This window comes from Silurus meridionalis, chromosome 3 (assembly GCF_014805685.1).
Source record: "Silurus meridionalis isolate SWU-2019-XX chromosome 3, ASM1480568v1, whole genome shotgun sequence".
In the NCBI taxonomy this organism is placed as follows: domain Eukaryota; kingdom Metazoa; phylum Chordata; class Actinopteri; order Siluriformes; family Siluridae; genus Silurus; species Silurus meridionalis.
The window spans coordinates 28,208,552-28,219,768 of NC_060886.1; the positions used below are offsets into that span (position 1 = coordinate 28,208,552).

The 11,217-nt window shown below is 41.8% G+C and overlaps 1 protein-coding gene across 1 annotated transcript; it reads right to left on the minus strand.

Annotated features, from left to right (window-relative positions):
• Positions 1-35: 35 nt before the first annotated feature.
• Positions 36-9,141, minus strand: dnajc3a (DnaJ (Hsp40) homolog, subfamily C, member 3a). Its single transcript, XM_046844751.1, has 12 exons — positions 8,705-9,141; positions 8,246-8,356; positions 8,036-8,160; positions 7,884-7,958; positions 6,376-6,528; positions 2,694-2,875; positions 2,435-2,554; positions 1,778-1,883; positions 1,568-1,688; positions 939-1,071; positions 694-842; positions 36-541 (listed from the first exon to the last, which is right to left on the minus strand). The coding sequence occupies exons 1-12, from the start codon at positions 8,784-8,786 to the stop codon at positions 387-389; spliced, it is 1,512 nt and encodes a 503-aa protein (XP_046700707.1). The 5' UTR covers positions 8,787-9,141; the 3' UTR covers positions 36-386.
• Positions 9,142-11,217: the final 2,076 nt, after the last annotated feature.

Here is an 11,217-nt window from a genome sequence, read left to right on the forward strand (position 1 = left end):
ACAGTGACATCAGAACATCACAGCGGAGTTTCCCGTTAAATTAAATAAAGCAACACCTTTTTTTTATTCCCGTATTTACAAAGTATTATTACATTAATAGAAAAATAGTGCAGTCTCCTATATACATATGATTTTTTGGGATAGTCGATTGATTAGGAGTTGAACCTACACTGTGAAGTTTCCCTGAAGAAGAAGAACAAAATCGCTTGACGTAATACCACTCGGTTCCGCTTGGCAAGTCCGTGAACGTTCGAACAGAGCGGGATGCGTCTCGTTGCCACGGCAGCTCCTGCAGACGCGTCTGCGGAGTTCAGTGTCAATTAGGTTCAGGAGGTTACGCTTTTTCTCTCAGGCTGCTCCCGTGGGTGGGGAGGGGAGGGGGTACCTCAGTTAAAATTGAATTTAAAGTTGAACGGTCCTGATCCGAATGGGTTAAAACCCTGGAAGTTCTCCCAGGCGCCGTGGAAGTGGTGATGGCCTCCTCCCTGCTTGCTCTCAGGGTCCAGGGGGTCTTCACCCTGATCAAACGAACTCCTCATTTCTGCAAAAGGACAAAAGGTGCCAACATTTACAGTCAGTTAGAGCATGCTCTGGGGAAGTTTGAGGAAGAACCTCATATGGCTGGAAACATCAAATTTGTCCATAAACTGGTGCTCATTTAAAAGTAAGATTTCAGAGTGTTTGATTGTTCACCTGGGTCAGTGAGCACTTCCTTGGCCTGTGCGATGTCTATGAACTTCTTCTCAGCCTTTTTCTTCTCTTCAGGATCCTGGAAGTTGTCTGGGTGCCACTGCTGTGCCAACTTCCTGTAGGCTTTAATGATCTCCTTCTTCTGGGCTGTCCTAGGAGGGGGGGGTCACACCAGGCTGAGGTTTAGAACGGATATCGATCAGGACACACTTCGTTATTAACCCGAGGTCGCCGATTACGGATCTCACCTCTTGACCCCGAGGATCTTGTAGTAGTCTTTCTTCTGGGACTGCTTGAGGAGGCGCTGTGCTCTTTCTAATCCCTCCTTGATCTGAGGATCGTTCTCGCTGTACTCCTTCGCGCTCTCGAAGTCTTTGATGGCTGCACAGATGAGATTTGTTTAGGAAACTGGTTCTAATGCAGGTACTCGGTTTTAGCTTTGTTAAGAAAATTGGGATTGGCTTGTTTAAAAAATAAATAAATAATAGAATCGAGGTCGGGGCCTTGCTCAAGGGCCCAAAAAGTGGGGGTGCTGTAGCCTAACCTTTGACCTTCTGATCGGATCTTTGATCCTGACAGCAAGTCGCGGATTAGCTTCAAATTCGCGGGACCGAATTCTCAGGAACGTTAGGGATACCATTTGAAACTTTGAAATAAATTCCGTACACTAGGGGGAGTATTGCCAAAAACCGACACTGTTGGGCCCTTGAGCAAGGCCCTTAACCCTTTGTGCTCCAGGGGTATTACGTTTATAAACTAGATAAAATTCACGCATTTTCGGGGGACCACTGTATTTGTTTTTGAGGAGCTGAATAAACATCATTAGCGTACCATGATTGCAGCACAACACCGGAAAAATGAAGCAGCACAGATTTACCGTTTTCATACTGTTCATCTTGGAGGTAGGCCTCAGCCCTGTCTTTGAGAGCGTTCACATTCTGAGGGTCTGTGCTCAGGACTTCGCTGCACACCAGGATCGCTTTAGCACCTTCCTGATCCTGCGGCCAGACCGATTCATTCATATTCATTTATTCACGTTGTGATCAGAGTGAGGTGACGGTCTGTGAGGGGGGGAAAACCAGTTTACCTTCGACAGACAGTGACATATGCGCTCCTTGGCGTGGATGGTGTACTGTGGAACGTTCGGCTCCGTCTTCATAACCGACTCGTACTTGCTGACTGCATCTCCGTACCTGTGCGGAGAAGAAAAAAAAGAATGACCATACAGACTGATTACATTTGATTTAATGATTTAATGTGTATTTGCTCTACAGCTTCTGCGTATATTTTTCACTGCCATCATTTATCTCCTGTACTGTCAGGTTGCACACTGCTAGTATTGTATTAATACTTAAACAATGCCAATAAAGTTCTTTCTTTCTATCTTTCCATCCATCCATCCATCCATACACAATATAAACAAAAGTATAAGGAAAGCGGACTTTTCTATCCATGCCAGAATTGTGCACTTGAACCTGTTCCAGCATGACAATGTTCCTGTGCACAAAAACTGCTCCATGATGATGTGCTTTTATGGGCTGGAGTGGAAGATCTCCTGCTATAAAGCTCTAAACCCTATTGAACACCTTTGGGATGCACTCCAGGCCTCCTCACCTACATCAGTAAGCACAAATCTCCACATGCAATATCTTCTAGTCATGTGTTATATGATATGAGTCTGGGTGTTTATGGACCATCAGATTATAATAACTGCCTCTTTCATTCATGAGTTAGAAGCACACACCTCTCCTGCTGGATCAGCTCCTCGGCTGACGTGATCTGCTTGTTGAGCTTCTTCACCTGCTTATAATGGCTGAAGCACTGCTTGTGTTCAGGGTCCAGCTTCAAACACTCTCGCACTTCACTGCGGACAGAAAGACAGAGACATTTACAGCACCGATGCCTCACTAGAACTTCGAGATGTGATCGTCATGACCTCCAAAACACCAGTTTTAAACCTGTACGGAAATATCACCGCACCCCATCTTCAGGAGCTTACTTACTTGAGGGCCATCTCATGATCTCCCAGGTTGTAATAGATGGTACTGAGCTGGTAGAAAGCCTGCGTGTTGTCGTTCTTCAGTTTGGATGCTGCTTTAAGGTCACTGATCGCTTTTCCCATCTCGCCCAGCTGAATGAAGCACTCGGCTCGGAGCTCTCGGGAGTAAACGTCCCACACGCATGTCTGAAGAAGAAAAACAAACAGTGGGTGAACTCTGCTTCTTCTTTTGTTGGAGAAGATGGAGAAAAAAGGCTCCATGATGCTACAATGTTCAAGCTGAACCAATCCGCCTCTAAAAACCATCATTGCCGCCACTGCTGTAGAAGCCATCGATATTTTTCAGGAACGCAGTAGAACAATCTCGTACTGGTGCCTTTACTAAAACAAGAAACCCAATTGAACAAGTCTCCTTTCACTGTAGCCACATCATCGCATACATCATCTCCAGCACGAGCATCGATATTGAACCGTCCTTGCAGAGGTGGCAAAAGTACACACATCCTTTACTTAAGTAGAAGTTTAGATCCTCATGTTTTAAAATACTCGGGTAAAAGATGAAGTACTGATTATACTTTTTTACTCAAGTGAAAGTAAAGAAGTTTTGGCTCTGACATGTACTTAAGTGAAAAGTAGTTATTACTTCTACCTGTTTTAGCTGTTAACTGGACCTCACATCATGATAGCTAGATAGATAGATAGATAGATGGATAGATGGCTGGATGTGATAGCCTAGTGGGTTAATGTCAGGGTCCCCACGAGGATGAGTTTGAGAGTTTGATTCCTGGTTGCTGTGTTGGTAAATAAAACTTCTGGACCTTGTCCACTCTGAAAACATTTCAATTCTGTCCTTTCTGTGTTGGATTAATTTCTTGATTTCCTGGTCTTTGATGAAAGATAACCCCACCAAAAAAAAAAAAAAAAAAGTGTAGTACTCTACAGTACTACACTGTTTACATGCTGTCTTTTGCACTACATTGTGTCTGTTTATATTCACTCCCGGGTATAGTTTTTACACTTCTCCTCATACAGGACTGTATATCCAGAGTATACAGTAGGTTTACTAATTGGCGCTATCTCAGGTTTTGTGTCTTGTCTTGTGTTGTCTGTCTGCACTGTTTGCACTAGGTTGCACATGATGCACTTTATGTAGCTTGTTGTTGTTTTGTGTAGCAGCAGGGCTCGTTGTTTTTACTGTGTACTGTGAACCACTATGTATAGTAGAAATGACAATAAAAGCCTCTTGACTTGACTTGACTTGATGGTGAGGATCAGGGTTTGAATCCTGCTTTCTGTCTGCTAGGTGCGATGTAGGTTATGTTCCTGCCTCCTAAATCATTCTTTAGCTTTATATTCTTGTGTTGATGGTTCCCAGCCTGTCTTCCCTGATGGTTCAGTGGGTTAAATCAGGTGTCTTGCTTTTGGTGGGGTTCAGGGTTCGAATCCTGCATTGTCCCTGCTAGTCACGATATGGTTTTGCTTCCTAAGTCTGTCTTTAGCATTATAGTCTTGTGTTGATGATTTGAAAGAAAAGATAGACCTGCTCTAAACAATCATCGCAGCCGGTCCTTCCAGATGGTTCAGTGGGTTAAGACTAAGGTATTTCGCTGTTGGTGGGGTTCAGGGTTCGAATCCTGCTTTCTGTGTTTCTTTCTGGTCTGAATTTCTTGCTTTGAAGCATGAAACGAAGGATAAACCCCCCAAAAAAAGAAGGTGAGTTGTGGGACTTGATGGCTTTGTGGTAAAAGCCTTGCCTCTGAGCTCAGAGGTTGCTGGTTCAAATCTGGCTTGTCCCCACACTGGGTAAGTTGTGTGGAAAGTAGTGTGTGGTGAGCAATGGAGTGGTTGACTGTGAACAAAGGCTGTGAAGACCTGCTGCTTCACAGCCTCAGAAAAAAGTGAGGGTGATAGGTTTTTGGCAGAATTTTTCCCTATATATGCAAAACTAAGTCGATACTTTTTTGGACGTTTTTGCTTCATAACCCCCTGTTTTCAGCTTCTCAGACACCGGGGGGCAGATGCCCGGATATTGCCCCCCCTGCTTCAGGATACGCCCTCCGAAACCGTCCACATCAGACCTTCCACGCAGCCATTTCTGACACCTTCCTCACTACGGTCACCGTAACCTTCCACACTCTTAACTTTGAGCCCTGGCCGGGGTTTGAACCGGCAACCTCTCAACCCAGAGGCACAGCTCTTCCAATTGAGCCACAGGATCTCCTGCAAGAACCGGATTTTTAGGACCTTTTTTTGTTCTTTTTTAAAACTTTTTAAACAATTTAAAGGAAAGCTAAGGGGTAGGAATTGAACCAGGTGAGTCAGATAGCAGAGGCTGCATTACTATCCACTACGCTACCAGAGTGGTGGCAAACAAGGCTTTGCTTAATGGACTCTCCTTCCTGTACATTCTCTCAGCTACTCAACGTTTATGAGAAGTGACTCAGGTACAAGAACCACATCTCCAACACCTGCACCACTGATATACCATGATTTACCAGCAACCAATTTTAATGACCTTTTATTGTTCTGTTTTTAAAAACTTCTTATAATGTTCAATATGAAACTAGAGGTAAGAATCCAACCAGGAAAGTCTTTCATCATAGATCACTAATGGCATTACTTCAAAACTTTGTTAGACAGCATGTGAGATATATGTAAGCATATGTACAGTGATTAAATATAAAGGCTATATCAGTGCAGAGACGTGTGGACATCATTAAGAGCCTTTGCTATGTTTCCACACGGACAGTTAATGAGGTGATACCGGAGAGACCGCACCTCTTCAAGTCAAGTCAGGAAGCTTATATATAGAAAATTATAGACATTTTACAGATTTTAATGATGTATTGTTTTTATCTGTACGATCAATAAAGACAGTAATTTAAGTTTGTGTCACCATTATGAGGGAAAAACCCACAAAACGCCACCTAGAGGGTAAATTGTGTAAAACATGGCAGATTTTGGTGTTTGATTTGAGACTTGAGAAGTTTACTGAATAAAAATATTTTTATCTGGAGTTTATTGATTTATTTTATATCTAAGTAAAGAAAGGACGTCGTGGATAAATGTATTTTTTGCCAAAGGTTTTAATTTCGCCTCTTTTTTATTTAGTATTATATATATATAAATACAAAACGAATAAAAAATTTTGTTATTTAATGAATGTATCCAGGCTGAAGATCCACATATAGAACACAAGCAGAGAAAAGATGATGATGATCAGGAATGTGTCTGATCTCAGTCATGTTCTCATCACTGTCTCCCTCTGTCTCATCTACATTAACCCTAAACTTCTCACTTTCTTCTGCCTGCTGATTCTTAGCTCTGTAAACTAGTCTACATCTGTGGTGAGTGAGAGTCAGGATTTTATACACCAGCGGATTGAAAAAGTCGCGCAGTAACAGGAAATCGGTCGTTCGGTTGAAATCGGGGCACAGTGAAAATAAAAATATAGCGCTCGCTGATTGGATCAAAAGACATGAAAAAGTCCACGCGATTGGACGCCTGCTAGAGCGCCTTGGAGGTCAGCCACAGGGATCTGATTGGATAGAAATTCAAAACATATACTGGCCCAGGTTTTTCATTGGTGTAACCCCTGAACACGCTGCATGTAAAACTCGAGTTGCTCGGGTGTTGCCTTCGATGTCGTTTAGATTTCGAATGATTGAGTTAACAGCTAAACTCACTTCAATAACCGTATCCAGGAGCGCAGCCGCTGCGCCGAAGTCGTCGCGCTGGAAACTCCTCCGAGCCTCAGACACCAATCTTTGGATTTCATCCGATTTCTTCAACTGGCTCTGTGCTTCCTGCTCCTCTCTGTTGCTGGGGTTCGATTTCAGCTATATATATGGAAAAAAAGTAAAAAAAAAATTTATACAAACACAAATCTCTTCTAGCAGATAAATCGGTACGCTCCTTCTTTTTTGTAGTGATCGATCATAACCTCAACAATGATGGAACGCTAATGAACGGTGTCACCTGGATTTCCAGACACCATCTCAGGGAGGTTTCTTTGGTGCCACTGGTTTTCTCATTGGTATAAACTTATTGGCCCGGTGTACAATTATATCTGGCCGGTGATATGATTTAATAAAGATCTATTATAATTGTTATTAATGTCCCCGCGATATGAAGCGCTGATAAACACAAACTACATATCCCATAATGCAGCGCTCCAGCTACCTTACTGAACTTTAGACTACCTAAGAACATTCCTGCGTCAATCAAGTCGAGCTTCTGTTAATGTATTTAACTCTATTGTACAGTTATTGTGAAACAGCGCCTCACAGTGGTGAAGAGAAAAGTTGATTCTGAAAACAGAGCCTTTCAAAACCAATGTGAGTAGATGTTTACTGATACTGCTGGTAAACACGTGTGTCTTATTAGTGGAGCGAATGTAGCTGTAATTAAGGAATCGAATCTAAGACGGAACTACGAGACAAAACATCAGGAGAAGCTGAAAAACCTGAATGCAGAGCAGAAGATACAGAAAGGAGAAGAAGAAGAACCTGACATTTCAGCAGACGTTTTTCACCAGAGCAAAATCACAAAGTGAAGCTGGTGTGAAAGCAGAGGAGAAATCGGAGGCACATCAGCCGCTTATTTACTGAGGGAGAGTTTCTGAAGAGCTGCGTGATGAAGCTGTGGGACGTCTGGAGATCTTTTTATAGAGAGCAAAATATTTGAAGTTATTTAAGTTGATTTATTCTGGAATAATATTCCTGTCTGTTTTTATTCATATTTATGTTGAAAAAAACATTGTTTTAGTGTGTTCAATAAATGTTTATCCTGTTCAACCCGTGATCTCAAGTGTGCTTTAAGTTTTGGCCCCCTGTGCATTTGAGTTTGACATAAATAAATATAATTAATTATTAATAATAACATATAATTAAAGGTAAATTGAGCAAATTTGTTATTTCAGAATTGTGTATCAAACTGGTAGCATTAGTCGGTACCCAAGAAGTAGCTCTCTGTGGCAAAAAAAAGTTTGGTGACCCCTGGTCTAGACGTTTGAGTGTGGCACTGAAAAAAGTTCCCTGAGATGGCATGAGGAAGAAACCTTGAGAGGAACCAAAAAGGGCTCAATATCACTGTATCATGATATCAACAGGATGTTGAACTGGGTAGGAAATACAACAGTTAATATGAGGAGTCTAAACAAAAAGAAATTGACTTGCATATTTGAGTTACTTACCACTTTTTTGAAGTCACTCTCAGCTTCATCGAGCTTGCCCTGTTTCAGTAGCAGGCTTCCTCTCTGAAGTCGAGCCTGTGACAGATCACCGGTTACTCGACGCTATTACACGGGATTTACAATATATATCTTACCCACGAGTAAAAACTCACCGAGGTGAAATCAGGTTTGAGTTCGATAACTTTGCTTAAATCCGGTAAAGCGGATTTGGACTTGCCCATGGCCAGGTAGACGGTCGCTCTTCTGTAGTAGGCCATGTAGTTCTTCTGGTCCCCATCTACATGTAGTCAAAAAGATTTATACAAATATACTATTGTGCAGAAACAAAAAGGGGGAAGAAATAAAAAGCAACACCGACTCACCTACAGCTGCGTGGAAGTGGGAAAGTGCGTCGGCCAGCTGTCCGGCAGCGAGGAGCTTCTTCCCCATCTCCAGGTGCTTCTCTACACTGTTCTCACTGCTGCAGAGAACTCCTGGAATCAGAAGGAAACTCAGGACATGCAGTAGGACATGGAATATGCTTGGGAATTTTTTTATCATTGGTTTAAATTAAAAAAAAAAACATTCTTGTGGCATAACTTTTTGGACATATTATTGTCTTGGACTTTAACACACATCATCATCATCATCATCATCATCATCATCAGTGAGATGTATCATTATGACGTCACAAAATATTATGATGTCCCAAATCTCTTGGTGGTCTACTACTTGGTATACTAGAAGAAAACTTTTGCGATGACCAGGGTGAAACTGTTCATGCAGCTGTACAGCTGTGTGTGTGTGTGTGTGTGTGTGTAGTATATTAAGTACCTTCTTACCTTCGTATCGAAGATCAAGCAGAACAAGCACAAATGGCACATAACTTACTAATTTGTGTGCGACCGGTTTTAGGGTCACCATGATAGTTTGTCTTTTCTTTTGGACAACTCAAATCTCGCTTTTTCCCTCTGCACACGTCCTCCACTGCGCTATCACGCGGAATACACGCCAAGTCAACCGGACCGATAGCGTCCATTGGGTCGTGGGTCACTCTGATTGGTTCGTTCTGCTCAACACCCCGCCCCGTTCTCTCTGATTCGTTGAGCCTTTTCGAAGCCACGCCCACCCAGCCTGGTTTAACTAAGAGCGAGCCACGGCATCATAAAGTCCCTCGAGTGCGCGTTCACGCGAGTTTTCACCAGGAATGCTCGGGCACAATAGATCATTACTTATAAATCACACACTCCAGTGTTCTGTATTGTTTTAAAGACTATAATCACTGTCTTGATGTCACCCAAATGAGGATGGGTTCCTCTTTTTGAGTCTGGTTCCACTCAAGGTTTCTTCCTCAGAACACCTAAGAGAGTTTTTCCTGGTCATAGTCACCATGGCTGCTCATCAGGGATAAATACACACTATTCACCTTCACTTAATTTCTGTAAAGCTGCTTTGAGACAATGTCTGTTGTGAAAAGTGCTATAAAAAATTTTTCCAGGCACATGAGTGTCCATCATGTCTTTCCAGATTTGAGAACTTCTTCACTGGCCCAAACTTGTTCCCATATGATAACATCCAAGTTTTTTAGTAGTCGCTCTTATCCAGAATGAAGAACAATGAAGTTATAGCCTCAACATAGGAAATCATTGGAGAAAGCCAGATTTTGATACGTACATATTTCATATGTCTTATTGGCATGTTGGAAAGTGTGTGCCAAGTATCTAAGCACTCTGCTGAAAAGTCTAACTTGCTCTGACCAATGAACAAATAATCTGATACGAATGAGTAGAAATGATCTTTTCTTATTCTACACGTAAAGCCAGAAAACACCAGAGGGTAGCAGAAGACCTGAAGTCCCGTCCTTGGTTTTTTTTTTTCTTTGTGCATCTAGATTTTAAATAGATTTCTCTACTTGTATGTATACTGGCATTTACATCCATGTAACAGTATCTAAACATTTCTTATTAAAAAAAATCATATCAGTCAGTGAAGTATTGTGATTTTTTTCTAAGATGTGATCTATTGCTAGTTCCGTCAGCAGAGGTGGCAAAAGTACACACGTCCTTTACTTAAGTAGAAGTTTAGATCCTCATGTTTTAAAATACTCGGGTAAAAGTTGAAGTACTGATTATACTTTTTTACTCAAGTGAAAGTAAAGAAGTTTTGGCTCAGACATGTACTTAAGTAAAAAGTAGTTATTACTTCTACCTGTTTTAGCTGTTAATTGGACCTCACATCATATTAGACAGACAGACAGACAGACAGACAGACAGACAGACAGACAGACAGACAGACAGACAGACAGACAGACAGACAGATAGATAGATAGACAGATAGATAGATAGATAGATAGATAGATAGATAGATAGATAGATAGATAGATAGATGGATGGATGGATGTGATAGCCTAGTGGGTTAATGTCAGGGTCCCAACGAGGATGAGTTTGAGAGTTTGATTCCTGGCTGCTGTGTTGGTAAATGAAACTTCTGGACCTTGTCCACTCTGAAAACATTTCAATTCTGTCCTTTCTGTGTTGGATTAATTTCTTGATTTCCTGGTCTTTAATGAAAGATAACCCCACCAAAAAAAAAAAAAAAAAAAAAAAAAAAAAGCACTTCTGTGGTAGCTCAGTGGGTTAAGGCTTGTGCCTGAACATGGTCCTTAATAAGTCCATGCTGGTGATAAGGATTCAAAGCCAGTCCTACATGCCTTCTTTCTTACTGCGCTGGCATGAAACAAAGTATGAACCCTCCAAAAAGCACACATGCTTTTCAGCAGTGGTCGCTCAGTGGTTTAAGGCTTGTGCCTCATCTAAACATGCTTCCCAGTCTGATCTCTTCCATGGTTCATCGGATTAAGGCTGGTACCTCGTTGATGGTGAGGCTCAGGGTTTGAATCCTGCTAGTTGCGATGTCAGTTATGTCCCTGCTTCCTAAATCTTTCTTTAGCTTTATATTCTTGTGTAGATGGTTTAAAGGTAGATAGACCTGCTCTAAACAATTTTCCTGGCCTGTCTTCTCTGATGGTCCAATGGGTTAAATCAGGTGTTGCGCTTTTGGTGGGGTTCAGGGTTCGAATCCTGCTTTCTGCCTGCCAGTCACGATCAGGATTCACTTCCTACATCTTTCTTTAGCGATATATATATTTTTTAATGGGTTGAAAAGAATGATAGACCTGCTCTAAACAAGCTTCCCATCCTGTTGTTTTCTGATGGCTTAGTGGGTTAAGGCTGGTACTTTGCTAATGTTGGTGGTCTGGGTTCAAACCTGGCTTTCTTTCTGCTAGTCATGAGGTAGGTTAAATTCCTGATTCCTACATCTTCATATTCTTGTTTTGATGGGTTAAAAAGAAAGA

Excerpts from the sequence above, each read along its gene's own strand:
- dnajc3a (XM_046844751.1), bottom strand. The coding sequence starts at position 8,786 with ATGGTGACCCTAAAACCGGTCGCACACAAATTAGTAAGTTATGTGCCA. Across the intron at positions 1,689-1,777 it reads TATGTCACTGTCTGTCGAAG|GATCAGGAAGGTGCTAAAGC; the intron begins GTAAACTGGTTT and ends GTCTGGCCGCAG. Across the intron at positions 1,072-1,567 it reads AGATGAACAGTATGAAAACG|CCATCAAAGACTTCGAGAGC; the intron begins GTAAATCTGTGC and ends TCATCTGTGCAG.